We start from the raw sequence: 27,487 nt of genomic DNA on the forward strand, positions 1-27,487 counted from the left end.
TTTAAAGGCGGTTTCATGTCTAACGCCGCAGGAAGTATACTGCCATTAGACACTTTCTTTTGTAGTGATTGTTAAGGGTTCATTTGACCCAACTTTTTTTAGAGCTCACTACTAAAAAACAGTTTATGCAATATAAATTAGGTTATATGCTATTTTATAAGTTCACACTAGTGAAAATTGTAATTTTATAAGCTATTTTATTATAAACTACCTTAACAAACTTATAATAATTTATAAAATTTCCGTAAGCTATTTGCATAAACTCTAAAAAAAGCTGGGCCAAACGAGCTGGTAGAGAGTTGAAGCTCTATCAAGGTACACCAAGCTAAACCTAGAAAAACAATAAAGAAATCAAGTAAAATAAACATAAAATAAAACATTCATTTTCATTCATTACTTTGATTTGTGTTCAACACTACATTTATATTACTTCTAAATGGATAAAACCTTAGATGGGCCTAAAGGTCCAATTAACTAACAATTCAAGTCCAACTAATAATATAAATACTATTAATACCTAAATTATTAATAAACTACTACGTAATAATTATTTAATTAACTACTCTCCGATATAAATTACCTAAATCCAACTTCTGCAAATATTAAAATCTTCTTTTGGACTTTTTCTTTTATATCAATCTTCTTTTGGACTTTACGATGGCTAAATTACACCCGACGTTATTGTAGAACCAATTGCATATTAAAAACCAAATTATTAACTCCCATAAGATCAACCGGGTGTATTTGGTAACACAAATAAGTTAGCTTATAGCTTATTATATGAGCTTAAAAACCAAATTATTAACTCCCATAAGATCAACCGGGTGTTTGGTAACAAGCTTTTTTTACTAGCTTATAGCTTTTTGTCAGATGCTATAGCGTTTGAGCTTATAGCTTTTTACACTTTATTCCATTTTTACCCTTTAATTTAATAACTACACACTCTACAAAATAAACTACCCACTATCAATTATGTCATTTAATATTTATTAACTAATTCAAAAGCTAATTTTACCAAACACTTTAATTTCAATTAGCTAGCTTTTTCAGCTATCACCTATAAGCTAGCTTTTCAGCTATCAGCTAACTTATAGCTTATTTTTACCAAACAAACCCGCATAAAAAAAAAGATAAACTAAAAAAAAGAAGGCTTAATTAGTAAAATGGTCCCTTAAAGACATTTTTGGTTTCAGATTGGTCCCTTAAAGAAAAAAAGGTCCAAATAGGCCCCTTAAAGAAAAAAAGTCCGAATAGGTCCCTTAAAGACATCTCCGTTAATCAGTTTGGTCCCTAAAAAGAGGTCTAAATAGGACCAAACTGATTAACGGAGATGTCTTTAAGGGACCTATTCGGACTTTTTTTCTTTAAGGGACCTATTTGGACCTTTTTTTTTCTTTAAGGGATCAATCTGAAACAAAAAATGTCTTTAAGGGATCATTTTACTAATTAAGCCAAAAAAGAATACAGCTTAGAGTGACATACATAGTTTAATTACTATTATCATAATCACAAATAATTACCACTAATTAAATCATATGATCAACAACTTGCGATTCAGATCCTCAAAAGCGGCAACCTCTGCTGCGGTGTGCCTGCTGAATCACGATTATAAGTAGGGTTCCAATTTCTCATAAGGGTCCTTTTTACAAGCATGAGTTACACTCCTACTTTCCTCTTGCTACTCACTTGGTCCTTTTGGCCTCTTTTCCTTGTTATATTTTTTGGCTTAATGGTAATCAAAAACCATAAGATACAAGAACCTAAACAAACCTAAACTTCCACCAGGTCCCAAACCGTGGCCTATAGTTGGTAATCTTCCTGAAATGCTTGCAAACAATTCTCCAACTAGGTGGATACACAAAATAATGGAAGAAATGAACACCGAAATAGCATGCATTCGCTTAGGAAATGTCCATGTAATTCCTGTTAGTTGCCCTTTCATTGCCCTAGAATTCTTGAAAAAGAATGATGCTACTCTTGCATCAAGACCAATATCCATGGCCACAGATGTCATTACCAAAGGTTTCTTGACAACTCCTCTTACACCCTTTGGGGGACAATGGAAGAAAATGAAGAAAATAATTGTGAATGAATTGCTATCCCCCCACCAACATCAATGGCTCAAAAACAAAAGGAACAAAGAAGCTGATATTTTATGTCTACAACAAATGCAAAAATCTAAATGATGATCTTGGTCTTGTGAATGTTAGGATTGTTGCACGAAATTATTGTTGTAATTGTTATAAACTTGTTTACTGACTTTATAAAAAAACAGAAAACGAATTTTTCAAAATTGGCAACGAAATAAATTATTGGCTGAGTCGCGTACTAGGTCGCTTTCTTTAAGACGTTTCGCGGAACTACTCGAAGAAGTGCACTGTAGTATATCAACCGCGAAGTCCCCAGGATAAAACAGCCATTTTTCAAATAAATATCGATAAACTACTGCACTGTAGTATCGGTCAGAATAACACCAAAATATGGTACGAAATTTCGAACCACTCTAATTGATATACGAATATCAATTCTACGGAAACAACCGTTCAAAAATTGAAACAACAAAAATAATTTTCGAAGAAAAAATAGAGAGTAAGAAAGAAGCAGTTTTCTCAGAATGCAGAGAAAAAGAAGTGATTTTAAACTGAAGAAATGAAGTGGTATTTATAGGCAAGTAGGGAGCTGGAATCAGAGGATTTTCAGGAGCTGAAGTTGCTCAGTCAAACGCAAAAACGTGGGCAAAAGAATAGGCCACGTATTTGACCGTTAACAGATTTGAAAATCTGTTTCAGACTTGGTCTAAGCACATTTAACATGTGCGAATTAAGGGACACGCATTAAAAGAAATTTAAATTCAAAAATTTCTTTTTCTTAGTATTAAAAAATTAATATATCACCCAAGCCCAAGCCGGACGGACGCCGGCAGCGGCGCGCGCGTGTGTGATATTCGACATTGTGTGTGTGATATTCGCACATTTAACATGTGCGAATTAAGGGACACGCATTAAAAGAAATTTAAATTCAAAAATTTCTTTTTCTTAGTATTAAAAAATTAATATATCAACCAAGCCCGAGCCGGACGGACGCCGACAGCGGCGCGCGCGTGTGTGATATTTGACATTGTGTGCAGTCTCCCTTTCTTACAAAAGTGGGTACCCGAAGGGCATACCCTTGGTTGTCACTTTGTGGTATATAAACACTACCAAGTAGTGTGATCTTTCCAATGTGGGACTCAAAGAGTCTTTTTTCAATTCACACTATACATGGTTCTTACACTTGTGTTTATTTTCAATACCAAGTTCCCTCCAAATTCTTCATCATGTTCCAACATTTGATGAGGAAAATGATTTTTAATTGAAGGTAATTTGGAGAAGGTAGGAATGATGAATATAGAGATGCCCTTTTCACATTGCTTAGGTATATTTATTCCTTTTGTGTTTCTGACTATTTACCATTCTTAAGAGGACTTGACATTGATGGTCATGAGAGAAAGGTGAAAGATGCTATGAGTATTGTGAAAAAGTATAATGGTCCAATCATTGAAAGGAGAATTGGAAAATGGAAAGATGGATCAACCGATCAAACACTAGTGTTGATGATGCAGAGGACTTGCTTGACATTCTAATCTCTCTCAAAGATCTCAACAACAAACCATTATAGTCCAACAAGCCATTAAAGATATTTACTGATAATTCTAATACACCTCCGTAGTCGAAACTAGAGGTTGTCGAATGTTGAGACTATTATGAAAATCTTCAAAGTGTCTCTTAGTGAAGATGTTTGGTTGATACAACTTTCATGTTTTTTCTTCTTTCTCTATAATAAGTCTCCTTCTAATTTTCCCACATTGGTCGTTTTTCCCTATAGATATCATAGACAGGATTCACATAATTTCAATCTCAGTTTGATCACATTCAAATCTAATCATTTCATTGATTGTGTTTGTAATCTTTGGTCACCCCAATCTATAATCTTGACAGGGAGACTAGCTATTTTTCCACTGTGCAATTCAATTTTAGATGTTTGAGTTTTTTTCTATAATTATACCGATTTGTTTAATCAATTGGCGGTAATCCAATTTTTTAAGTTTTGTCAGGGGTTATCCAAGTTCACACGCCTATTTTGTTGACTTTTGTGGCTTTGTGAGCTGTAAAGCTTGACAGATTTTCCCTCCAAAGGTCCTTGCATAAAGGCATATAGTAGAATATTATAAACTAATAAGTAAATCTTGGAGAACAAGTAATCTAAACAATATAAATAGCCCTTATTTTCTTTCAATTTCCCTCATTCTCTTCCCCCTTCTTTCCTTCACCACTAGGCAGAGAACTCAATGACCAATCTTCATTTACTCCATTGTCATTTTCTTAGCATTGACTTCTTGAACCTGAAAATGATAAAACTAATTGATTAGATTCAATGTACAATCAATTTTTAGTGAAGCATGAATGTATGAACAAAGCATGAATTCATGAACTATTTTTGCGTGCAATTTATTATGTTACTTTGTTTGAGACTTAATTTTTGTGATTATTTTTGTGTATTTTTATAGGTTAGACTCAATTCTTCAAAGGATCTTGCTTGTGTTTCACAAAGGTAAAGAAATGTTTTTCTATCAAGTTCAATTTGATATTTATTTTGTATTGTTGTTTTCTACAAAACAAATTTCATGAATATTTATTTAGTGAAGAATGAATATATATATATATATGAACAAAGCATGAATATATATGAACAGCATGAAACCATGAACCATTTCTTTCTGCAATATATTATGTGTGATTATGTATTTGTTATGTTTTTTTCATAGGCCAGCCTCACATTTTCAAAGATCTTGCTTGTGTTTCACAAAGGTAACGAAATGTTTTTCTATCAAGTTTAGTTTGCTATTTATTTTGGTTGGATGTTTTGCACAAAGCATATCAAATACATATTACTTTTCTGCAGTCATAACAAAAAAAACTGTGGTGCAATTTACTAACAATTACTTCTCTACAAATAGACAATTAAAACATGTATTTTCAAGATTTGAGTAAAAGTTGTTTGAATTGTGTTAATGTGATTCCCAGCTATGGCGAAGGAAGGAAGGAGTGGTTGATAACAACTCATGGAGTCTACACACAACCAATAGATGACAGTGACTTTAAGTAAAATGGTAACATAATGAGAGGACAAAGTTCAAAGGCTATTGGAATATCCTTAATTATTTAAACTCAGCAGAAAGATATGCAGACACAAGTCATTGAAATATCCACTCCTTACTACAATTCTTATACTTCTAAAATTCCTTATTCTTTGATAGATAATATATATAAAGTCCATATGTTATAAACACTAGATGAACAAAGCATGAGGCCATGAATAATTACAATGAAAACATGGCATATAATGAGATTGCCTGTATTGCTTCCACCTTTATAACACCCTCATATTCAAATAGGGAAGTAAACTTATAGTTCTGTTCAAGGTTTTAAATTGCGGTCCGCATCCGCAATTGCGGTGTGATCTTAATTCACGTGTACGGCCGCATCGTAACCGCATCGGAAGCCGCATCAGATATTTTCGACGATGTTCGTTCAAATTTTCTCACCAAAAAATAAAATTTATGAACTTCAAATCCTAATTTGTGTCAAATTAATGAAAAATCTTACTTTTAACAATCTCTCGTATTTTCAATACATTCAAATTATTGTTTATGGAATAAACTAAGACTATGTAATGGTAGATAAATAGTGTAGTTACATGCTAGTTTCATTTTATATAGCTTCTGAAATTTAATAATGATTTCACGCTGCAACAACTGCATTGCACGTTGCAACAACCGCAATGACCGTATTCGCAACAACTGCAACCGCATCCACGACCACAACCGCAATTTAAAACCTTGGTTCTGTTTTAAATTTATGATCTTATTGTAAAAAATTCTTTCAAGGTTACTAATGTGATGGCAGCTATGGCCAAGGAAGTAGGATTTGAGAACAGCATACACTACTCTACTAAGGACTCTTTTTTAAAGCAATTTACGTACTGACTTTTTTTTTGTTTTGAAAATGAATTTAAACAGTGTTTGCTTAAAAAATAAATGAATTAATGAACCCTTAGAGTTAAAAGTGATTGAAATCTTAAAAGAGCTTCGACATAATATGATCCACCTAATGGTGAGATAAGAACAAAAAATGAATTGCATCTTTGACGATGAACAATGTAAGGTTAAAAAAAATAATCCTTAGCAGTCTTACATTCTTTTCCACTTTGAAGTTCTGCATCATGGTTACGTTTGCTATTTTGTCCTTCAGAGTCTTTCTTCTTTTGCTCCTGCAGTTTTTATCGAAAACCTCTCGCTGAATTAACTCTCTAACTGGTCTTCAGGAAAACAATAATAGAGAATAAAAAAAGTCAGAATTATTTTCATGTTTTATTATGCAACAAATACAAGATTAAATACTAATTTGGAAGTAAAAATGTTTATAACACAATTTTTTTTCTTTTCAAAACCACATTGACACTCAGTTTCTGCGCATGGTGCTGCCAGAAACTATGATGCGCCAAAAGCAGTCTAGATCCAGAAACGCGATTTTGAACGTAAAAATACTTATTTTGACCCCAAAATCACTTATGTTACTTCCAGAACATATACCAAGCATATACTACGTCTATTCATGTTCAAAAACACTTATAAGCAACTTTTTAACATCAATAATCACTTATTCATGGATTTTGACACATTTATAAACAACTTCGTAAACAACAAGTTCTTAACAAAAACATCTACAAATTCTCATTTTAAACCTCATCAATTTGTTCATACAACATGGTAAGAGCATAATAAACATGTTATGAACATTAGATCTCATTTTCTTTAAAAAAAGGTCACCCAAACCAAAACGAAAATGGGGTGGAGAAAGTTCGGGTACGGAGAAATCGACATTCTCCCCTTTCTCGAGTCAACCACGAATATGAAATCTACTCTCTTACCTTATATTGACGAACTCACGAAGATGGCTCCTTGAATCTATCCTTCAAGCCCTTGCCCTAGCTTTCCTTTTGCTCTCCCTTCTCTCTAGCTTCCAAGAACAACAAGGAAAATGAACTATTTCTCTCTAAAGGCTTCATATAGCGCCCCCCTCCTTAAGTCTAAGGCCCATTGGGCCTCAAGCCCAATTGCTCGGTCCAACTCGCGTTAAAACTCATAAACCCGCGTGTTAACTTAAGTTCTCGATAAATAACTTAAAGTTACTATATTACTTAAAAGTCACATCACCAAATAAATAAACACTTACATAGTGAATAATAAATTTGGGTCGTTACACGCGGCCTATCTCGGCGGTGGGTGTTGGAGGAAAGTTTGCGGCTGCGGCGTATGAAGTGGGAGAGAATGAAAGAGCGTAGCATTGTTACAAAACTAGGGTTAGAGAATGAAAATGCCTAAGAGTGATTTTTGTTTAGTGTAAGGTGGTGTCTACCTAAACCAGTGGTGTGGATAGCATTATGTCTAATATTGAATTTTTTTTAATTAAATTTAATTTAGTAAAGCTATTTTATATATATATATATATATATATAAATCGGTAAATTATTTGATGAAAGGGACCAAACAAAAACATATCTAGAAGTTTTCAAAAAAAATTATATATAAACTAACAAATTTTATGCTTCATATGATTGTACCGTTCAGTTTCGGTTTTTAATTTCAGTTTTTATATCATGTATTTTTTTTATCTAGCCATTATATATTTTCATTTTATCTAGACATTATACCATAATTTTTAAATAAAAAATATTTGGTTACAAAAAAATAAATAATAAAATCCATGTACCAAAAAAAATAATAAAAAAATAAAATCCCTGCAACGCACGGGTGATCAAGCTAGTTAATATACATACTCTAGCTCCATACTTAAAAAATTTTAACAGAAAAATAAACTGCAAAAGTTTATATTCACAAATATTGTTGCTTTAACATTAATATAAAGTGTAAAGATTTTTTACACATGCATCCAATGATGTGTTGCCACATTATTTAATGAACGTGACACATCATATGTTTTAATAACAATACATGATGTGGTAGTATATTATTGACGCACGTGTAAAATAACTTTACAGTGACAGTGTATATAAATTAAATTCTTAAAATAAACTGCAAATTCTTAACTCTACACTGACAATTTATTTATCATTTTCTATAAAAATACTCTAAAAATGTGAAATGTGTAGGTTAAATTGCACTTTTGACCTTCTAACTTTTACAAACTTACGATTTTGGCCGATTAACTTTCATAATATGATTTTTAGGCCGCTAACTTTCACAAACTTGCAATTTTGGCTCCTTCAGCATGTCTTGCAATGTGATCAATACCATGTCAGTATGTCTTTCCACGTGGTCAGTGACCCACATATCACGTCAGCATGTCTTGTCATGTGGTCAATGACTCACATGCCACATCAGTATATGTGGCAAGTAATGCTGACGTGACATGCGAGTCACTTGTCACAAGTGTGTTGACTTAGTCAAAATCAGTGGAGTCATCCTTTTGCCAAAAGAGCTAAAGTTAAGGGGCAAAATTGTAAGTTTGTGAAAGTTAAGGGGTCAGAAGTGGTATTATGAAAGTTAAGAAGTCAAACAGACAAGCCTCGAAGGGCCAAACAATTCAAATAAGGTTTTAGCCCTCAAAATTTAGAAAAAATGTGTGAAAGCAGATGAAATGACAATAACCATCATAAATATTCACACACAAGTGGAGTAGTTAGACCCAAACATCGGTCATAGTTATATCTATCCTTATAATTTTGATATTTTTATCGGTTGAACTAGACTTTGTGAAAAAAAAATCTAACAATATGAAGTATATATATATAATATGACAACTTTTTGTTTAGTTCAATTGGTTAGAATTAAAGATTTTACTATAAAGTTTCTTTGGACTTCTAAAGATATTAGACCAATGGATCTGATGGATAGAAGTGTTAAATCAACATTGCGCCATTGTGGATTGCACGTTTACTTGTATTACGTTTTTCTAATCGAACAGGCAACGGTTTTTAATGTTGCCTTAAGCCTTAAAAATGTTCTCTTAGCTTTATTTGACAAATTTTTTTGTTTTTAGTTATAATAGGCAAAGTGTTCTCTTCACGTACGGCCCACACCCATATACCCAGTGTACAGCGGTATCACAATCAAAATTTTGAGCCCTATAATAGTTATTATATATTTTTAACTTTGTCTCTTTTTGATATTATATACGATGATAATTAATTTTTTATGTGTTGTTTATTTACAATTTACATAGAAAATAATTATTTTTTTAATTTTTTTTGCTCTTTATTTATTAGGGTTTTTTTTAATATTCGAGTAGAACCTCCAAATAGTCGGAGAGGACCTTTGTTCTCTTTGCTTTGTTTCACAATTTTGTTCTTCTTTTTTTGTCAAAGATCGATAAATCGTAATGAATACCACGACAAATCTTAAATTGGTTATTCATATTTCTATTTATAATATATAAAATCAGTTTTTCGTAGTATTCACTAAGATATACGAAAAAACCAATTTTATTCTTAATAATATTATTAAGATTTCTCGCAGTATCTTAAAATTTGAAGATTGTGACTTGTGAGCACTTCTCTTGCAACCTGCAAATTTTGCATTTTGGTCATTTTTCTATTTTTAAAAATATTTTGAATATCCATAATTTGAATTCACACACTTTCATAGGTATATACAAAAATGGAAAATTTTAAAAAAATCCTTCTTTATGCAATCTTTTAAGTATTAGTGTAATATAATAACATATATAATCTTTTTATGATCAAATTTGGGCAAGTATTAGTTTAAAGTAAATAAATGATAATTTTGAAATTACTTGACGCACGTAGAATATTATTTAAGGTATACAATTTAATTTTCTTATAATCAAATTTGTGTATATACTTTTTTATTTGATTTATATATTTTAATTTTAATGAACATTTCTAGAGAACGAATGAAAAGTATACCATCTAACTAATACTTAATAAGTCCTAAGGCAACAAAAAACCGTTGCCTAAGCTAATAAAAAACAGTAGAAAAAAAATGCTATTGTTGAACGCACCAATGGGGTGTATATATATATATATATAAAAGAGATTTGGACCAATTAATATCACACTTTTGTATTTATATTTCCAAAACTATATAATAATTGAGCAAATAGAAAGAATATGAAATGAAGAGGACACTAATTCATCCTCATAAAAGCAAATTTCAAAAATATATACAACATGACAATCATGAGGCAAGAATTAATTTTAGGGACCGAGTTGAAAAGTATAATTTAGTAAAGAAAAACTAAGTTTTGAAAGCACAATATACACAATAACTGTTACAATAAATTCAAAGTTAATATATGTATTCCCTGTGTCACAAAATATAAGCAAAATCGAGTCAAAGAAATTTGATGTATTAATTGGTTAACAATTTGGACCAAATACATTCACTTTTGTTGATCAATTTTTTCTTATATTTTGGGACGGAAATAATATTTTATGAGTCACTTTTTTAAGTCAAACTCTTTGGAGACTATTTTTATATTTATTGTAATTTTAATATCAACTCATGCATTTTAATTACCATAAAAATTGCAATTTTTTGTGTAAAAATGAGGTGAACTCTAGTCTCAAAAAAATATTTTGTCATTAAATTTAATATTGGGGCGATATATCACACTTTTTTGTACAATAATAATATCATTTTCTGAGCAAAAAATATCTAATGAGATCAAATGTTAAAATAAGTCCAAAAAGTATTTTCAATGTGGTATTTAAGCCATGATACACTCCCCACCTATCGGACCATTATTTTGGATTGAACTCTTCTCATGCATTTAAGTTCTAACAATTGGTATTTTCGTTGAGAGTTGGGCCACAAAAAGGACTATCTATAAGCTAGATTAAGGTGTTGATCCACTAAATACTAATAGGTGAGTGAAGCCGCAGAAAAGGAAAGTGTGCTATAATTGGGTCAGTGCCTATAAAGTGAAAGCCATCGTGAACTTTAGATCTTAAGGATGTGCCAATATTAGGAGTTTAACATCAAGTATATAAAAGTGTTCAATACTATACTTAAATTATGAGACTCTTCCATGAAACTCTTCCACTTATTGGATTAATGTTTTGGGTGGGACTCACCAACGGATTAATTATTGGGGGACTTTGATCGAAACGAAACTCGTTTTAGTCATGCCAGCAACAATGATTGTTTGTTAGGTGTGAAAGAGTAGTGGGGTACTAGAAGTGTTTGCAAGCCACAAAACCATGCATTGGAGATATATTCATTCTACCTTCGATGCCATTAGCATCCAATTATTGTGTTTGCGTGCCTAGTTTTTGTTTCTTTTTTTGTACTACTACGATGGTTCATATATAGTTGTTTCCCCTTTTAATAATAAGAAAATGCTAAAAAATAAAAAAAAAATGTCTTTAAGCCATTTGGTTTAAGAAAAATATATACTACCTTCGTCCCAATGGCGGAGCCAGCAAATAATATTGGAGTGGACTACTAAAAAATTATAATATATAAATTAAATATGAAAATTATATTATATACAAAAATTTAAGTTATAATACCCATATAATTGATCATCAAAAAATTTTAATTAAATACTTTAAACTAATTATATTTCCAAAACTATATCATAATTGAGGAAATGGAAATAATATGAAATGAAGAGGACAATAATTCATCCTCATGAATGAGGCAAGCAAATTTCAAAAATACAACGTGACAATCATGAGGCAAGAATTAATTTTAGGGGACCGAGTTGAAAAGTATAATTTAGTAAAGAATAACTAAGTTTTGAAAGCACAATAATATAACTGTTACAATAAATTCAAAGTTAATATATGTATTTCATGTGTCCCAAAATATAAGCAAAAGAGTCAAAGAAACTTGATGTATTAATTGGTTAAAAATTTGGACCAAATACATTCACTTTTGTTGATCAATTTTTTCTTATATTTTGGGACAGAAGGAATATTTTATGAGTCACTTTTTTAAGGCAAACTCTTCGGAGACTATTTTTATATTTATTGTAATTTTAATATCAACTCATGCATTTTAATTACCATAAAAACTGCAATTTTTTGTGTAAAAATGAGGTGAACTCTAGTCTTAAAAGAGATATTTTGTCATTAAATTTAATATTGGGGCAATATATCACACTTTTTTGTACAATAATAATATCATTTTTTGAGCAAAAAATATCTAATGAGATCAAATGTTAAAATAAGTCCAAAAAGTTGAATTACAAAAGAAGACCGGCCATTTGTGAGGTTAATAAAATAGAGGAACCGAAAATAAAATTAAACCAATAATATAATAACATAATAATATAAAAAAAAATTAAAAAAGGGGGATCGTGGTCTCTGCTGGTCCCTTCTAACACCTCTTGAGATCAATAATATATGTTTTTTTAACAAGGCATGCACCCAATATATGACTTTTCTTGATTGTCATGGACGTGGAAGAATGCTTCTTATTTTTTGAATGACAAAAAGTATTTGTGTGAACCGAAATATCAACATCGCAATTAAGAATTTTGGATCTTTAATATTTTGCAAAATTTATAGCTGGACAATTAAAGAATAAAATTTTGTTCATAAAGCAATCCAAAAAGCTATTGAATTAGATTAACAAGCAGGTACAAAAGGAGTTCGAGCGCAAATTTTAGGATATATTGATGGAAAAGAAATTGCACGTGTTGATGGTTCAAAGAAAGGTAGGGTTCCTCTACAAAATCGAACTAATTAAAATGGATTATTTTTTCCTTTCCAGATAATGGGAATCTAGATAGGTTACTGCTTACTTATGTAATAAAGTGGATCCAGGTTTTGAGCCACGGTGTAGTATAAGATCCCAAAGATAGTAAGTCTTCAATGTGGTACTTACGCCATGATACTCTCCCCACCTATCGGAATAGTATTTTGGATTGAACTCTTCTCATGTGTTTAAGTCCTAACAATTGGTATTTTCGTTGAGAGTTGGGCAACAGAAAGAGCTATTTATAAGCTGGATTAAAGTGTTGATCCATTGAATACTAATAGGTGAGTGAAGCCGCAGAAAAAGAAAGTGCTATAATTGGGTCAGTGCCTATACAGTGAAAGCAATCGTGAACTTTAGATCTTAAGGATGTGGCAATGCTAGGAGTTTAACATCAAGTATATAAAAGTGTTCAATGCGATACTTAAATCATGAAACTCTTCCATGAAACTCTTCTACTTATTGGATTAATATTTTGGGTCGGACTCACCAACGGATTAATTATTGGGGGACTAGAAGTGTTTGCAGCAAGCAGCAACAATGACTGTTTGTTAGGTGTGAAAGAGTAGTGGGGGACTAGAAGTGTTTGCAAGCCACAAAACCATGCATTGGAGATATATTCATTCTACCTTCGATGCCATTACCATCCAATTATTGTGTTTGCGTGCCTAGTTTTTGTTTCTATTTTTGTACTACCACGATGGTTCATATATAGTTGTTTCCCCCTTTAATAATAAGAAAATGCTAAAAAAAAAAAATTGTCTTTAAGCCATTTGGTTTAAGAAAAATATATACTACCTTCGTCCCAGTGGCGGAGCCAGCAAATAATATTGGAGTGGACTACTAAAAAGTTATAATATATAAATTAAATATGAAAATTATATTATATACAAAAATTTAAGTTATAATACGCATATAATTGATCATCAAAAAATTTAGTTAAATACTTTAAACTAATTAACAATTAACTTTGAAATACATTGAAACTAATTAAAAAAAAAATACTTTAAAGGCTTAAATATAATTTTGGTACTTGTACATATGTCTCGTTTTGATTTTGGTCCTTACAAAATCTCAAAATTTTTTAAATGGTCTCTGAACTAGATTTTTTGCTGACATGTAAAATTTTTGATAAATTGGCATGTTGAGTAGACTTCATTTGCTGACGTGGATATTTTAATAACATTTCCATTTAAATTTTCATTTTTAAATTAAATTTTCTGTTTTTCATAAAAAAAAAAGTTGAATTATTTGATCCGTTTAAAATAGAAATGAGTAAATGAAAAATTAGGGTTTAATGTTTGTTGAAGTAAGAAGTGCGAAGGGAAGCAAAAAAAAAAAAAAGTCTACTCACCAAAAGTTTTGAGATTTTCAATGACTAAAATTATTGAACATGTACTTGAATCAAGGGTACGTGGTTCGATTTCCACGAAAGACAAAAACTCTACTAGAGAGGGGTATAGATCACAAGATACTTATAAGTTTGAAACAATAATCTCTAATATTTGTCTTTTTTTTTTTTTACTTAAAATAAACGATATTCATTCATTCAAATTGACAGAGTACATAGATACAATACAAATTCAAAGCCCCTAAAAACAAAAAGGATAAATATGCGAACAAACTAACAGTATCCATGTTAATAACATAAAACGACAAATTGCAAAAGCCTACATATTATATTGAAGTGTCCGGAATATTCATGCCTCCGGATTTGTAACGTTGATAATACCAAAGTCGACATTGATTGAATCTGCACTAGATCGAACTTATTCTTCAACTTGAAACAAATAAATATCGCACAAAGACGGAACAACAAAATACGCCACACAAAAACCGAACAACAAAATACACCGTACAAAGACGGACACTGCAGGAAATTTGATTTTTGACAGCGCCTTTTTTGTTACAAATACACCGTTACAAGACGGGCACTAAAAGTAGTTTGCCAATGACTTGTAACGAAAAAAGGCGCTACCAAAAATCAAATTTCTTATAGTGGGGAAATTAAAGCAAACAAATATGTGAAAATCACACTTATTTATTATAACGAAAAAGAAAAAACGATTTGGAGGGGTGATTTCAAGTCAATTTATCACCCCTATTTGATAAACTAAGAAGAAAAAATGGTAACGACTAGGGTTAGAAGAGAAGAAGAAAAGAAGAGTTTATCCTTTGTATCTCCCATATTTGTTAAGTGGAGAGGATATTAGTCTTTAGCGTATTCTCAATTTATAACAGGAGTGCTTCTAATATATATGACCGAAAAAAAAATACAAACTCTTTATCGTCTTTTTGTTTTAAATCCAATATTATTTAATAAACTAAAAATCTTAGATAAAAAATTAGGGTCTTGCTAACGAATGCCCCCGGATAATTTTTAAGCATTCCATTTAAAAAAAATTTATTCAAAAAATTAGTTTCAAATGTGTTGACTTTAGGTATTTCCAAAAAAATTCTATAACAAACTTACTATTTTAGGTCTTAAAAGGTGTTAAAGAGTACCTAGGGGCACACTAGTTAACATTTAATTTGCCAAAAAATTATACTTGAGATGGAGTAAATCCATGGTTTACTCTAATTATAAATAGGGCTCCAATTTCTCATAAGTGACCAAACTCATGAACTCAAACATATTGTTCCTTTGTTTGAGTGCCTTGCTTATTGTTTTGTTTGAAAATCCATTTTACAAAGCCATGAGTTACACTCCTACATTCCTCTTCCTACTTCCCCTATCCTTTTGGCATCTTTTCCTTGTAATGTTTTTTGGCTTTATGGTAATCAAAATCATAAGACACATCTTAATTGCAAACACTATTAATAAAGCCAAACTTCCACCAGGTCCCAAACCATGGCCTATAGTTGGTAATCTTCCTGAAATGCTAGCAAACAAACCTGCAACTAGGTGGATACACAAAGTGATGGAAGAATTGAACACCGAAATAGCATGTATCCGTCTAGGAAATGTCCATGTTATCCCCGTTACTTGTCCCATCATTGCCCTTGAATTCATTAGAAAACATGATGCTGCTTTTGCATCAAGACCAATATCAATTTCCACTGATATCATAAGCAAAGGTTTCTTGACAACAGCTGTTACACCCTTTGGGGAACAATGGAAAAAAATGAAGAAAATATTTGTTAATGAATTGTTCTCCCCCCACAAACATCAATGGCTCGCAGACAAAAGGAACGAAGAAGCTGATAATCTCATGTTTTATGTCTACAACAAATGCAAAATTGCGGATGATGATGATGGTCTTGTGAATGTTCGTATTGTTGCACAACATTATTGTTGTAATTTGATGAGGAAATTGTTTTTTAATACAAGATACTTTGGACAAGGTAGGAATGATGGAGGTCCTGGTTTTGAGGAAGTGGAATATGTAGATGCCATGCTCACATTGCTTAGGTATGTTTTTGCCTTTTGTGTTTCTGATTACATGCCATTGTTGAGGGGACTTGACATTGATGGTCATGAGAGAAAGGTGAAAGATGCTATGAGTATTGTGAACAAGTATAATGATCCAATCATTGAAAGGAGAATTGAAAAATGGAAAGATGGATCAAAGACTAGTGCTGCTGATGCAGAGGACTTGCTTGATATTTTAATCTCTCTCAAAGATGCCAACAACAAACCATTATTGACATCAGAGGAAATCAAGGCTCAAACTCTAGTAATATAATATACTCAATTTTATTTTTGTTTCGTTTCTCTCGGTGGCAGAGCTAGTAAAAAAATAATTCCGATGGACGACTTAAAAAATTATAATATATAAACTAAATCCGAAAATTATATTGCATACAAAAATCTAAGCCGCATGTCTTAGAATTGAGTTTGTGCCCAACTCATCCTTACAAAACCGACTTGTAAGGTGAGGATTGCATCTTAGATTTGAGTTTTGGGCCTAACTCGTTAGCAATACCCTTGTCCAGTCCAAATCACATCTGATGTGCGACTTCTCAACACACTCTCTCACGCCCAGCACTATTGGGCTTGGTGCGTGGATATAAATGGTGGGTGGCCCAACGAATCTTGTAGAGGTTATGATACCACTGTTGTGTCACGAGGGGGCAGCAGGGGATCATCTAAATTGGACTTAAAATCAACTCTACAAGTGAGTTGGACACCACACTTATATGCATTAGGTTAATGAGTCACCTCTCTTATAAATCTAACATTTTTCCCATACATAGTCGATGTGAGACTTAACCGCTCACACTTGAAACCCAACATTCTCCCCAGAGTGTGAGTTCCCACATCCTATATAGTTGATCCAATACCAGGATCCAAATGTAAGGGATCAAATTGAAACCTAAAATAAACTTAAGGGATGTACGAAATGTGTACTTAAGCCTGAAATTTATCAATGAAATCTTGTGCCCTGGATGAATCTGGGCGAATTTATGCCAAATTAACGTTAGATGAAATCATTTCTAAGTCATTAAGCTTAAATGTTCCTCCACCTTCAACTGTTTACAGTTTAATTTAAATTTCATTATTGACATATTCTATAATTTTGGGGACTAGTTGATCAACTCAAACAAAATTACAACTATCATCAAATTCAAACTTGTAGGAACTTTTTCTGGGAGGAGTGGATAATCCATCATATGCAGCTGAATTTGCAATAGCAGAAATGATAAATCAACCAGATTTACTTCAACGAGCCACCGAAGAATTGGACAGTGTGGTAGGAAAAGAAAGACTACTCCAAGAATCAGATATTCCAAACCTCAACTATGTGAAAGCGTGTGCAAGAGAAGCTTTTCGTCTTCATCCCATTACAATTTTTAATCCTCCCCATGTTGCTATGGACAACATAAAGGTTGGTAATTACATGATCCCAAAAGGTAGCCATGTACTTCTAAGCAAGCAAGGACTCGGTCGAAATCCAAAAATTTGGAATGAACCTTACAAGTTTAAACCAGAACGACATCTAAAAAATGATGGGTCTATGGTTGTTTTGGCGGAACCAGATTTAAAGTTCATATCATTTAGTACCGGAAGGCGTGGTTGTCCTGGAAATGTGCTTGGAACCACAATGACAATAATGTTATTGGGTAGGTTGCTCCATGGCTTCAATTGGAGTGGACCTCCTAATGTATCAACCATTGATCTTCTCAAGTATTCTAATGGTGATAGATACCTTGGAGGGCCACTTGTGGCAATAGCAAAGCCAAGATTGGCAGTCGAATTGTATCATCCATAAAACATTTGAAATAATTAATAAGGCAGTAATAATTTAGTTAATAAGGGGAAATGAATCAATAAAAAATGTACTTCATGTAGTCATTATATTGTTAAAAGGGCTCAAATGTTGAGTCATGGGTATTTGATGTTAATAAGGGGGAATGAAATAATATTGTTATATATTTGATGTTCTCATATATGGTCTGAATATATATATATATATATATATATATATATATATATATATATATATATATACCGGTATTCAATAAAAACACATAAAGCGTTAATCTTGATCAGTCTCAATAACATATCAAACAATTTTAGATTTTTGTAAAATTGAACATGAATGATCTAAATGATATAAACTTTCAATCCAACAGTGGATTTTGTAAAATTTGTATTCGTTGAAGCTTTATTGAGCGGTGTAACATTACTCAAATGTTACACCGGTGTAATTTGATCCCTCCCCATATATATATATATATATATAAACTGGTCTGAATATATATGATTATAGGTGGAGATAATGTTCATTTAAAAGTTAGTTGAAATGTGTTCAAATAAGAAAAAAATGTGTTCTTGACAATTAATATATTTTTATACCATTTTTATTTGACATATTTTTGGCTTAACAGCAGAAGTTGTGGATCTTTTGAAAAGCTCTGACTTTAAATGGACACCCCCACAAGTTGGCGGTGGAATTGGTGTCCTTTAAATTAGTCTATCCTTAGGCCGGTTACGGAACAACTTTGATCTCTGCTTTTAAATAAACTCATGTTTATCATTCAAAATTTCGAATTTTTTTCAACAAGTTTAAGTTCTCCAAATAGTTTCCGTTACAACTTTTGATCCCTACTTTTAAATAAACTCATGTGTATCATTCAAAGGCCGGCCTAAAAACTTATTTGTTTGGTATTTGCAAGGCATTTTTAAGTATTAGTACGAAATGATTCAATTTAGCTTATGGCTTAATGGTTTTGTCAAATGGGGCTGGAGTTAGGGGCCAAAAACTGAAATTTAGCCTAAAATCTATATAGCCACCATCAAACAGAAGAAATTGTGTGTATCAATGGTTGTTGTCTGTAACAAATTATGCATGTGTTGGTACATTTTAATGATTCGAAAATAAGCTAATAAAATGTTATTTTTATTCAACAAAATCAATAGAATATCTATGTTTTATACATGTCACCTCCACTCTTTTCTTTTTGACAAAATGTCACCTCCACTCTTGATATTCCCTTTTCACTATCAAATAAGGATATGACTCGTAATACTAAAAATTAGTTTTCATATTTTATCCTTTCAAATCTATTTTGGGTGTGTTTTTTTGGTTAAAACATGAATGTAGATGGATAAAATCATGTAATCATTTTTATTGTTTTAATTGAGTCTATATATAAAGTCTTGCAAAGGAGGTTTATCTGAAAACTTATATTCTTTGTTTGTCTCTACTTTTAAAACAAAACATAAAATTATGGCCAGTGGAGCATTTACTAATGCAGGGACTCACAAAAGGGCTCATCTTTATGAATATAAGATTACATGGCACTTCATCTTTTCGTGCATTGTTGGTGCTCTTGGTGGCTCTCTCTTTCGATATGATCTTGGTGTTTCAGGTAAGAATGTTTTATGAGTTAGGCCTTGAGGTTACAAGTTCTAAGAGTTTAATGATTGTGCATTGTTGCATTACAAACACATGTTATAATAGTAACGAATAATCTTTTCAGGTGGAGTTACTTCCATGGATGATTTTGGATAGAATTCTTCCCCCAAGTGTATGAGAGGAAGCATGCACATATGCAAGAAACTAATTATTGTAAATACGATGATCAAATGTTGACACTTTTTACCTCATCTCTTTATTTTGCGGCATCGGTGTTCACAATTGGTGCTTCCTCTCTAATAAAATAAAGAAAGGCAGGAGAGCAAAATTTTATTTTTTTATAATCAAAAATTTATTATAAGGGAGTATAAAGGGGTACTCAAACCTGTTCTGGGTCGAGCTTAGATGCTCGAGCAACAGAGGGTGTCGTACAAATACGTCCCGAGCAAGCTTAACATGAAGAGCCCGCGAGAGCTGCTCGACACTCCAATGGTCTGATACTCCTGCGTATTGTAACGGCCGTAAGCCGGAATAATGAGCATTTACTGCACATCAAGGCTCTAAGCCGTTTTCCGGCAGCCACTTGATGGCCATTAATGCCATCAAGGGCCTTGGCCCTGCGCTTGGGGCTATATATATGTGTCTCCACTTCATTCACAAGGTACGCATATTTTTAGATAAGAAAACCTACTCCACACCAAAACTAACTTGAGCGTCGGAGTGCCTGCAGGTACACAACCCCCCTCCGCTTTAACAGGGGTTTCAACCACCTTCAACGCTTTCAACCACCTTTGTAACACCCAAACCCATTTATTCTATAAAATTCTACCATTATAAATCTTTTCAAAATACGCGGCGGAAAAATCAAAGTTTATTATTATGAAAGTCATGGTTCGAGCATTACACTCTTCAATCATAATAATACTAATGTAATTAATTAGTAAAAACAGTGTTTTTACAAAATAATCCTCTTTATCAAAAGGTATAGTTTTACAAATAAATATCAAAAGCCATAAAGACTCTATAGTCTAAATACAACCTAGATAAGGAGACTCTATATACATATAAAACCCTTTTTCCCGTGTCACAATCAGAGCGGAGCTTCACCAAAGACTTGACATCGATAACCACAAAACCTGTTAATCTGGACCCCCAACAGTCCAGCACATAACACATAAAAGAGAGTTAGATAACATACTCAAAATATAAGTGTAAGTAAAACGGTACTTAAACACTTCTTCATAAAACATGCATAATCATACATTATACATATACATCACCATCATTCATGCATATTCATATATCATGCATATACTTCATTTATCAACATACATCATTAACCTCATTCAATTATAAGCTACGAAAGGTTATAACCAAATATCAATCATAATTCATAAGATATTGAAGCCAATTACATTTAAAATCATCGGACAATCAACACATATATACATCAAGTCTAACACACATAGACAATTATCACAAATTCCAAACATATGTGTCACATATCAAATATTAAATAATGTACACATATCCTAATGCAATCTAATGCCACAATATTCATGCTATGTCCCCTAGACATATCTAATGCATGTGGTACCATCTTCTTTATTAGAGTATCTCACCTCTAATATCCTTCTTTATCGGATAAATATAATCCGATATCCTTCTTTATTGGAATATCCAATATCACATATATTCATGAATGCATGTATGTATTTCATGAATTCACTCACAATAAATAGCATTAAGCTCTTCATTTACTAATGTGGAACACTATCCAACATTACTTCTTTATTAAGATAACACTATACCTTAATATCCTTCTTTATTAGAATAACAAAATCCTAATATCCTTCTTTATTAAGTTGATTAACACCTTAATATACTTCTTTGACATTTAAACAAACATCATCAATAATCATCACACAACATCAACAAATAATTGCATAAGAACACAATTAATCATACCATCAACATACATCGTTTATTACATACAATGTATTCACTTGCATTTTAACATAATACCAAAAATATAAGCTAATTGTATTAATCATGCATTATCTCACAAAACAAACTCCGGAATCGGAATCTACGCGAAAAATCGAGTAAAATGGGTTTCGGGTACATAAACCATCAAATGTCAAAAGTCAACGGTCAACCAAAGGTCAACGCAGAAATTGACTGAGCTGAGCCAGGCTCGGAAAGAAACAGAGCCAAGCTCAAGGACCAGCAAGCTCCCCAGAAAAGCTACGCCAGGCTCGGAAAAAGCTGAGCCAGGCTCAGGGACCTGCAAGCTACCCAGAAAAGCTACGCCAGGCTCGGAAAAAGCTGAGTCAGGCTCAGGACGCAGAGTGATTTCGAGTTTTCTTGAGCAAAGGCCAAATAATCACTTATTTTCACATATAAGCACTTATTATGACCCAAAAACACACATACATCATTTACCACATTTATATATGATCAAAAAACACTTAAGAACAACTTGTTACCATCTATAATCACTTATTTTATGATTCAAGACTCATTTTTTACAAAAACTCAAAATCTACTCATAAATCCCATTTTTCTTGTTATAAATCTCAAATGAGTTTGATTTCAGGTGTAACCAACATGTATAGACTCAAAAGGACGGTTCATTTCACCGATCTACCATTTTTACTACGAAAAAGTAAAGATTTATCACTTTTACTCAAAACACTCAAGAACACAATGTTCTTGAGTTTAATCCTTTATAAATCTCGTTTTTATCCATTAGATTCGTTCATACATCATGTTAAAAGCATATTAAGCATGTTATGAACCTTAGAATCGATTTCCATTAAGAAAATCCATCCAAAACTAAAACGAAAATGGGGTGGAGGAAGTTCGGGTGAGGAGAAATCGACATTCTCCCCTTCCTCGTATCACCCACGAATATGAAATCCACTCTCTTACCTGGATTCGAAGAAAAACTCGAAGATTGATCTTGAATCTCTCCCTTACTCTTGCCCTAGCTCCTCAAGCTCTCTTCCTTCTCTCTATCTTCAAGAACCAAAAGAGAAATAATGAATTTCTCTCCCCCTCATGGCCATATGGGCGCCCCACACTCCCACACAAGGCCCATTGGGCCTCAACCCCAATTGGCTTGGCCCAATTACACGTTAACTCACTCTACTCGCTTAATAACTAAAGTACTCGGTAAATAACTTAAAGTTACTATCTTACTTAAAAGCCACGTCACCAAATAATTAAACACTTAAATAGTGAATAATAAATTTGGGTCGTTACAACTCTCCCCCACTTAAAAGATTTTCGCCCTCGAAAATTACGCTACTAAAACAACTCCGGATAACTCCTGTATCCGACCCTCCAACGAAACGCTCAAAACGCTACACATTACCAAGTTTGACAAAATTAGTTTATCCCATCCAACACAATTTTTGTCTATTTATCAACAAGAGATCAAGGACGGTCAGTTCCTCAATTTGTCGATAGATAGTCAACAATCATGATATCGGCATAAACCATTCTTATCAAACCGCTAAAACGTCAACTTCGCACGAAACATCCACAGACTCACATTCTACGGTACTCACAACAAGTACAACTAATCGAACACACTCCGAAAAATACTTCCGTGGAATACTTCCACAATTCCATAAGTCTCATAAATCTTTGATTCCCTCATGAATCACTTAACTGTGCTACATCACTTATTCATATCGTATCTTATTCCAAACATATCACTCGATAATTCAATTCCAACAATCACTTGATGACCCATATTCTCAAATCTTCCTCGACACATCCTAGAAATTATCGTTTCTAACCGTCAAATTCCTTTTCTCACATATCTCCAATCATTGAGTCGAATCTCGATACGACTATTCTATTCCCAAGTAATCTCTCAACCAATATTTGCATTCCTTAACGCAAACATTTTCCAATACCACTTCTCCTTAATCCCTTAGCAATTCGCTACTTCCAAATTAGACCACTGCCTAAAATTGGTTCTCCAAACAATCATAACCTCTATCTCGTTGATTCCAAACGACATCTTCAATTCTCTCACACTCCATCTATCCATGTTCCCCATCATCTTGCATTGCAACAAGCATACTCTTCTCTGTTTATTCACCCATCGGTTTCTTATTCACCTCCGACCTCTACCAATCATCATTTCTCTATGGATAACTATCTATAAACTCCTCCTTAGTACATTCGATACCAAAATCAAACCCTTGAATTTAATCCACAAGCTCCAATTATTCGTCATACGATCTAATTCCATCCATCAAATCCTAATATAAGGTACAAGGCCTTTCCAATATCAACTCTTTGTCTTAGTATTCTTACTAATGACTCCTTGTCTACTCCCAATATGACATCCCTAGAAAATTTCCAAAAATTCTCGTCCAAAAATACACTTTAAGTTACACACCAAATCACTACCGTTCCATCATCCTTGATGAAACAATTTAAAATCCTTTACTTCATTGTCACCGATTGTGACCATACTACATCAACATCCACGATGCATCTAACAACACTAGTCTCCACCGACCTTCCTATTCCATAAATCCGAATTCCTTAGCAAATACTTACTCACTCTTATCTTTTGGGCACTACAAAATGCTCTCCGACACTTACCTTAGGCATCATCGCCTTCAACTCTTTACTATATGTGCTCAACACAACGTCTACTCACATGTGCGGAAATCCTTTTCGCAAACTCTCACTTAACACAAGTCACTTCCAACATGACCTCCCATTACTCATTCTCTGCACGTTCTTCAACGGCTAACTTTATTATTTCTAATCATTCTAAGACGTTACTACTCACTTAGCTTCATCTCAACCTCCAAGACTCTACGTTCTCGTTCAGCATGTGACACCAATTGTCCGGTCATTATCCAAATCCAATCACTCTTTCTTCGACAAGCCTCTCACAAAATCCTTCGAATCGTTATCCTACTTCCATCTTTGAATAAACTCGATTATTCATACCATCATATTTTCAACGATTCAACAAACATACCAATCCTATTATGATATTTCTCAATTTCACTCTCATCTACTTTAAAACCTACTTCCTTTAATTTCCTCGATTAATTAACATCAACGGTTCACTAGTCTTCACATCTATTTCTCTATGCTTCTCAAACCTCTTGTAGAAATCACCTCGCACACTAGGTGTAGAACTCCGACTTGTTCAACCAATTCAACCTACTACCAAATGCACGACTCACATAAAACTTTTTACTAAAGCATCCGCTACAACATCCGATCCACTTGGATGACAACTTACTTCAAAATCATCACCTCTCAAGAATCTTAATCACTTCCTCTTCCTCATACTCGACTCCTTCCGATCAAACAGGTACTTCAACTTTGGTCCTCAAAATGACGCCTTCATACTTTTAGTGTAACACACGATCTCCAACCGTTCCGAATACTCTTCATCTCACTTAACCAATCTCACTAACGCTCCTACGGCGAAACACTTGGTCTGACAACTTCTCTTCTAGTAGTTTCTCACAACTTGTTGCTCTCATTCATTCCACTTCGAACAACGTCACCACTTCCTGAATATTCCGCTTCAAGAACACCTCTACTCATCTCATTCTTCTCACTTTCGAAACATCTCGGAGGGATGCAATCTTCTCCCCCACTTATCTCAAACTCACTCGTACTCTTCCACTAGAACTCCCGGTGCTCACACCTAATGGTTCTATCGTCTCTAAACATATTCTTCCCAAAAGAAGAAACTAGTATTCGACATCGTTTACACGCATGTCGCATACAGGGACAAAACCTAACCCACGATACCTAAACACTTACACAAAATCATGCAAGCATCCAAGTAACCTATACTTCCTTCACTTTTCAAAGTTAGGAAATCGAAACAACACAAGAAAAATGATCATTGCCTAGCAATAATTCATATTCACATTTATTCTAGTCCTAACAAACACAAGAAGGCAAGAATTTCACATCCAATCAACTTAGGATACAACATCAACAAAATAAAATTCTTGTCTGGCTCCCTCGCTTAGCAAAAGCTAGCGAGCTCCCGGCGAGACAAGTCAAAAACATTCACATGATTTAGCAAGACTTAGCGAGACTCAGCGAGGTTCATTCTTCGCCTAGCGAGCACATCCAAAAATCTGGGTGCTCTGCTACGGTTTTGAACTTACGCTCACTAAAATCTCGTTTTCTCGACTCACCGATCCACAAAATTCAAAACTTCAAGCATATAACATCATTATAGACTTGAAAGTACAATTAAAATCATGCATCAACAATCAAAACATAGAATCGTGATACCTTCACATTTTTACTCATAAAATTTATAGTAATTCAAGTTCCTAGTATTAGTCTAGTACATGTTATAAACAAAACATATATCAACCACATACTAGAATACACTAACATCCTATTCTTCTCACTATTTTGAAAATTTAATTTTCACTTACTCAAAGAAAATAACTCTATATTTTCACCAAAATCTTCAAGAAATAATACTAGTTTTTAAAATTATTTCAAATCATTATCACATGCAGTTTTACATCATGCCGGATCATCACATGCAGTTTTACATCATGCCGGATCATCAACAATTAGCAATAAGCATCAATCCATCAAGTTTAAACTACAAAAAAGTTAAACTCTACGCATATACAACTATTATAAACATAGGAGTATAGCACTCACACCATTACTCAACAAAAGAATGGATCGATTAATCCAATTCACACCACTCATAGTTCCTAAATGAACAACATAAGTGATTTCACAAATCAAACACAACAAAATTGTTAGACAAACGCGACTGACACACAATACTCACTTGGTCTGACTGCACAGACCTGCTCTGATCGACACATAACCCACACAGTCCGAAGACAACGGGGCTCTGATACCAATTGTAACACCCAAACCCATTTATTCTATAAAATTCTACCATTATAAATCTTTTCAAAATACGCGGCGGAAAAATCAAAGTTTATTATTATGAAAGTCATGGTTCGAGCATTACACTCTTCAATCATAATAATACTAATGTAATTAATTAGTAAAAACAGTGTTTATACAAAATAATCCTCTTTATCAAAAGGTATAGTTTTACAAATAAATATCAAAAGCCATAAAGACTCTATAGTCTAAATACAACCTAGATAAGGAGACTCTATATACATATAAAACCCTTTTTCCCGTGTCACAATCAGAGCGGAGCTTCACCAAAGACTTGACATCGATAACCACAAAACCTGTTAATCTGGACCCCCAACAGTCCAGCACATAACACATAAAAGAGAGTTAGATAACATACTCAAAATATAAGTGTAAGTAAAACGGTACTTAAACACTTCTTCATAAAACATGCATAATCATACATTATACATATACATCACCATCATTCATGCATATTCATATATCATGCATATACTTCATTTATCAACATACATCATTAACCTCATTCAATTATAAGCTACGAAAGGTTATAACCAAATATCAATCATAATTCATAAGATATTGAAGCCAATTACATTTAAAATCATCGGACAATCAACACATATATACATCAAGTCTAACACACATAGACAATTATCACAAATTCCAAACATATGTGTCACATATCAAATATTAAATAATGTACACATATCCTAATGCAATCTAATGCCACAATATTCATGCTATGTCCCCTAGACATATCTAATGCATGTGGTACCATCTTCTTTATTAGAGTATCTCACCTCTAATATCCTTCTTTATCGGATAAATATAATCCGATATCCTTCTTTATTGGAATATCCAATATCACATATATTCATGAATGCATGTATGTATTTCATGAATTCACTCACAATAAATAGCATTAAGCTCTTCATTTACTAATGTGGAACACTATCCAACA

At 32.9% G+C, this 27,487-nt stretch overlaps 1 protein-coding gene, 1 long non-coding RNA gene and 1 pseudogene across 2 annotated transcripts; all 3 read left to right on the forward strand.

Moving 5' to 3' along the window:
• Positions 1 to 657: 657 nt before the first annotated feature.
• On the forward strand, positions 658 to 3,708 carry LOC123915092 (annotated as a pseudogene).
• A 572-nt stretch (positions 3,709 to 4,280) lies between these two features.
• LOC123917426 lies at positions 4,281 to 5,451 on the forward strand. Its single transcript, XR_006812449.1, has 4 exons — positions 4,281 to 4,444; positions 4,547 to 4,590; positions 4,810 to 4,847; positions 5,064 to 5,451. It is a non-coding gene; the product is annotated as an uncharacterized LOC123917426 (long non-coding RNA).
• A 9,968-nt stretch (positions 5,452 to 15,419) lies between these two features.
• On the forward strand, positions 15,420 to 18,195 carry LOC123916317 (isoleucine N-monooxygenase 1-like). The gene is made up of 2 exons (XM_045967752.1): positions 15,420 to 16,464; positions 17,368 to 18,195. Exons 1-2 carry the CDS (start codon positions 15,484 to 15,486, stop codon positions 17,998 to 18,000), a joined length of 1,614 nt encoding a protein of 537 aa, XP_045823708.1. The 5' UTR covers positions 15,420 to 15,483; the 3' UTR covers positions 18,001 to 18,195.
• The last annotated feature ends 9,292 nt before the right edge of the window (positions 18,196 to 27,487 follow it).

Source organism: Trifolium pratense, linkage group LG3 (assembly GCF_020283565.1).
Source record: "Trifolium pratense cultivar HEN17-A07 linkage group LG3, ARS_RC_1.1, whole genome shotgun sequence".
Classification (NCBI taxonomy): Eukaryota; Viridiplantae; Streptophyta; class Magnoliopsida; order Fabales; family Fabaceae; genus Trifolium; species Trifolium pratense.